Here is a 5,184-nt window from a genome sequence, read left to right on the forward strand (position 1 = left end):
ATCTTCTATATATATATATATATATGGTTTTGCTCACTTCTTTCTGTGAGAGAATTATGGAAATGATGGACCAGCTCTTTCTTGTCGATTAATGGGGCTTATGAGCTCATATGTTTCCTTGGCTTCTCCTTTACAACTACTCACCAATGCATTCAAAGATGTTCATGCTTGAGTCAATGAGTCTAAAATTTACATGTTCTCTTAGTTTATTTATTAGAATTTTCTTTGGTAGACAAGTTGGTAAGAACATCTTTTTTCCAACTGCCTTTAAGTCACATATGCTTTTGATGTTCTTATCCTTTTCATGATGGTTTTTACTACTTGTGGGGGTTGGCTATATTTTCCTGAACTTGTCAATGTGGAATAACCCATGGGTCATACGATCTTCCAAACTTGACCTAATAACTAATTAGGTAGTCTTCTTCCTATAATGTTTTCCACACTGCGAAATAAATCAATGGCTTGTATAAATTGTCAAGAAATTTATTTTTTATGTGGAGTGATGGCTTCTGTTTTGATTTTTCAGGTACTGCCCCAGTTGCAAGAAGCATCAGCAGGCTAGCAAGAAACTTGATCTCTGGAGGCTGCCAGAGGTTCTTGTTATTCATCTAAAAAGATTTTCTTATAACCGGTACACAAAGAACAAGCTGGAGACTCTCGTGGATTTTCCCATTAAGGGATTGGATCTATCGAATTATATTGTCTCCAAGACGCAAGAACTAAAAAACAAATATGACTTATATGCTATTAGCAACCACTACGGGAACATGGGAGGTGGTCATTATACTGCTTACGTTCATGTAAGTTGCTTGTTATACCTTTTTCATGAGATGCATTTCCTTAGCTGGCTTTTATTTTTTGCAGAAATTACGTTTATATAATTATATCTTGCACGGCTGTCATATAGGTTTGCTTATTTAATGGGCCAAATTCACATATTTTTGAATCTTGCTTTATTTAGATTCTGGTAAATTGTTGACCTTGTAGGTTACTGTTGTTGAAATGGGTTGAGGTGCTAAGGACATATAGTACTCACCAAGGGTGTTTAATTTGGTATATCGGTGTAATTGGCAACAGCGAGAGAGAAATATGATAATCACTTTGGTTTGTAGCTCGCATAAATATATGACCGAGCTAGAACATAAGTGCAAAATGCATTCATCTTTTCTTTGCAAAATAGAGATCTCCTTGTGAAGATCATCCTCATGCCAATTAGGCTTTGAAACCTGAACTGCTTATCTGCTTAACCATTAGGCCACCTGCATCTTAGCTCAGCTCCCATAGTAGGAATGGTGTATGGGGCTTTGTCATTGCAATACCTCATGATATAAACTGCAAATTTTTTTCTGGGAGATCTCAGGTTGGAACGGGTCTTTAGGTTTGCCAGCATCTTTTGAAGAAAGCTTAGTCGGGGGTATCTTTAATTTTTGAGCGCCTAGTCCTCAACCAAAAAAAACTTGTAACTTACATGCCTTACATGCAATGATGATTCACCTTGTTTTCTTTGTGTAGAAAAGAGAATAGTAATTAGCGGAAACCTCTATAAAAAACTTAATAGCTTACTGATTTATGCTAACTATACACGTAAGATGCTCATAATGATGGGTACGGTGATATTGCAGCATAATGCAGAGGATAAGTGGTATGACTTCGATGACCGCCATGTTTCTCATGTATCCCTGGACAGTCTGAAGACATCTGCTGCTTATGTTCTCTTCTACAAGAGGGTTCAAGCCAGCTCCTCAGAGACACAATCAACACAATAGATCTTAATCCACTTCAACCTTTATGTTTGATTGACTTCAACATGACTAATTATTCAGAGGTATGGAGCACAGAAATTTTTGTAGGACATTCTTCATAATGGCAATCTAGCCTCTCCGTGGTTACCTGCAAGATCGATAGGCGTATATAATGAACATTGATTAGAATGTGCAAGGATAAATTGTTTCATTATTGATCACATCATGGTCTGTTAGTGCTCAGATTCTCTTCAGCCCCTCTCGTGCTAACAGTCAGCTTCTAAGCATTTTGTGTATAAACCGCCGTTCATCAGTATAGGTTTTTTGGGAGCTGGCATGCTTTTAATTTTTAATAATCAGATGACCTTATTCATTGATAGGTTGTTTCAATACCCTAGAATATGTTCGCTGTTAGATTTTCTTGGAACTTCATGCTCGTCTAATGTAACGAGTACTCTGCCCAATTAAAATTGTGACCGACATTTCACTTGCATTTTGTAAAATCCGTGGTAATGTTCATAGTTGGTTTTTATAACTCTTTCGAGAACGCAAGTGAACAGTTTGCAGTTTTATGACGTTGCTGCTTGTCAGTGTGTCTTTACTTCAACAATAAAACTCTTCAAAATGGCAGTGGCCATCTCTAGAAGCAGTAGTGAAATCAATTGTGGACTTTTTCAGGTAATTTGGTTGCATCTTCTCTATTTTTGTTTATTGGGAGAATGTTTCTTCTGTATGGTCTACCTGACCAAGATTATACTTCAGCCGAAGTAGCTAATTGTGTCCTAACTTTATGTTCAGAAGTAGCGTTTCCGTTAACCTTATATTTGCACTGGCTGGGCTGTGAATCTGAATCATGTATGCAAACCATCTTTTAATAACTTGTCCTGTTACACCACACTCTTTGGGCATGGAAGAATTCCACTAAAAACCCCTTGGGAAAGTGTGTAATGATAAAGGTAATTCAACCATAACTAATATTTGTCGACTGATATTACCTATTGATCCCTCAGAATATAAAGAAAATTTAAATATCAATAGCATATAATGAATAAGTCATTATTGAATCGAAATTTCTAATTTTGATTATCTTTAAGTGATGAGATTTTGGTATGGAATATTGAATGTTTTATCGTTAGTCTCAAGACTTAATTTTGCATACCAAATGACTTAAAAAATCATTAAATAATTTTATTTTGATTGAAATAATCCCAATCAGTTGGGGAAATTTATTAGTTACTAAGATATGAACATGGCATTTTATAATATTTGTTCAATGAATCATCTTGAGATAGGGCAATCCCGAATTATGTGGAAATGATCATATATATGGGTAAGACCGCATATAAGTATATTTTAAATATGCGGAGATGATGAGTTTCTTATGACACTTCTTTTAGGAAAAATTATTTCATACGGACAGTGTATGTATTTATGCATTCGCTGTTCGATCTCGACCGTCGATCACAACAATATTGTATTTTGGTGTCTTATTTTTTTAAAAAATAAAAATAAAAAAAGCTGTGATTGGCGGCCGAGATCGGATTGTGCATGCATCTAGATGCGCTGTTCGTATGGAATAATTTCTCCCCTTTCAGCCTTATGTGTGACCATGCTAGCCCCGGAGGTAAGAAGGGGATGAGGAGGATTTTGAGTGATTTTTGTCTCTTAAGATTGTATTTCTTTTATTTCTTGTATTATTATTATTATTATTATTATTATTAGTGAAATGCTAGTTTGGGAGACTCTGAATTGTTTGTTTTGTTGTAGCTCTATATTTGCTTTGCTTGTTATTGTAATTTGTACTTTAAATTATAATATAAAGTCATGTTTAGTTGCAAATTTGTATCTATCTTGTACCCATCAGTGAATGTTATAGTGCCAAATTGTTAAAATTACGACACTGCAAAGCTGCTTCTGGATGTTTTTTGAGTTATTTTTAATTTCTCATGCAATACTATTTCCTTGTCTTTGTAGTGATCGAAGTTGGTTTGTGACTTAAAATGAATTTAATTAATCAAACTTGCAAATTTCTAAAGCTTAAATTGAAAAGGTTGAGTAGATTGAATTCTAAATAAAAGTTAAAAATACTTAGTTAATAATTATGATCATCTTGAGCATGACAAATGTATTTGCTCATGTCATTTATTATTATAGATTGTATTTAACAAAGGTCTATCAACTTCTAATTTACTTGAATTTTAATAGAATGTCTGCATGATGGTTCGAAAAGATTATGTTCAAGAGTTTAGTATGATTTTATTATTTAAAAATTATTGAAGTCAGTTATTTATGTAATGAAGTAGTTAGGAATTATGATTCACATGAATTGTAATGAAAATAAGAATTTTGACAATTTGGGGTTAACTAGCATTTATCATTAATGATTTCATATATAGGATTTAATGTTACCTAAAATTATTATTCAACGAAGTTAAATTTTAAGAAAGCTTTCTATTTATGGAGTAGAAGATGAAACGTTATATTCAAGATTACTTGAGGACAATTAATATGTGAATTTTGGGTGAAATTTCTAAGTGAGTTTAGTGCTTTAAAATTATGATTGAAATATGCAAAAATCTTATGTTTTAAGGCATCTTTAGTACATCATTTTTGTATTTTTATGACGGGACATGGACTGGGATAGTAAAAAAGAGAATTATAAAAGAAAGTTTTATTGACATCGCAACCCTAGGTGCAACACATAACATCACTTGAAGCATCATTTCTTTAGCTAAATGTCCAAGAGCTCAATGTTGCACCACTAGATTAGTTTCGCTGTAGTACTGAAGGAGACGACAGTGGAGAAAAAAACTAAATTTATGACATCGTAGCACCACATCTAGCACTAAAACTTTGTCATCCGAGCACGACAACCCTAATTCTTAAGGAAATAAGTGCTTGCAACTCAATCGTTTGACGTATGACACATTAGAGTGCAACAACACTACATTTGTAGCGCCACAATGTTGTTTGTAGTGCCGTGGTGCGATGGCTAGATAGAAATATTCATGTTAAGTTTTAGGGTGGGCCTTTTAGTAATTTTTCTAATGGGGCACATGGGAATATATCAATGCGTATATGGAGTATAGAAAATGACATGTTGCCTGTTTTAGAGTGTGATAAGTGAGTGCGAGTGTATTCAAGAGTGTAAAATCTATGCAATTGTATGATGAGAGAAGAAGACTTGATCTTCAAGAGCAAAATATAACTCTATTTTTTTTTTTGTAGCAATGCTGTTTTCCTTATGTATTTTTAAAAGCTGAGACTTATTTCTCTGATTTTGTGAGCAATTTAAAAATTGTGTAAGATTGTTTTGAATGTTATGAATGAAATAAATAAATGTTATTTTATGTCACTTTAAACTCCATTTAAAAGTGTTGTGGCCAAGCATATTTTAAAATTCGCCATGACACACACACACACACACACACACACACACAAT

General features: G+C 33.7%; 1 protein-coding gene across 1 annotated transcript in view; it reads left to right on the forward strand.

Moving 5' to 3' along the window:
• The window catches only part of LOC110026525 (ubiquitin carboxyl-terminal hydrolase 8), a 62,671-nt gene extending 60,073 nt beyond the window's left edge, over positions 1–2,598 (forward strand). Inside the window, exons 12-13 of the mRNA XM_020727491.1 lie at positions 527–800; positions 1,623–2,598. Of these exons, the coding sequence (XP_020583150.1) occupies positions 527–800; positions 1,623–1,766 (418 nt within the window). The 3' untranslated portion in view covers positions 1,767–2,598. The remainder of the gene's footprint in view (positions 1–526; positions 801–1,622) is intronic.
• The last annotated feature ends 2,586 nt before the right edge of the window (positions 2,599–5,184 follow it).

The sequence above is a fragment of the Phalaenopsis equestris genome, unplaced genomic scaffold (genome assembly GCF_001263595.1).
Source record: "Phalaenopsis equestris unplaced genomic scaffold, ASM126359v1 Scaffold000375, whole genome shotgun sequence".
Taxonomy (NCBI): domain Eukaryota; kingdom Viridiplantae; phylum Streptophyta; class Magnoliopsida; order Asparagales; family Orchidaceae; genus Phalaenopsis; species Phalaenopsis equestris.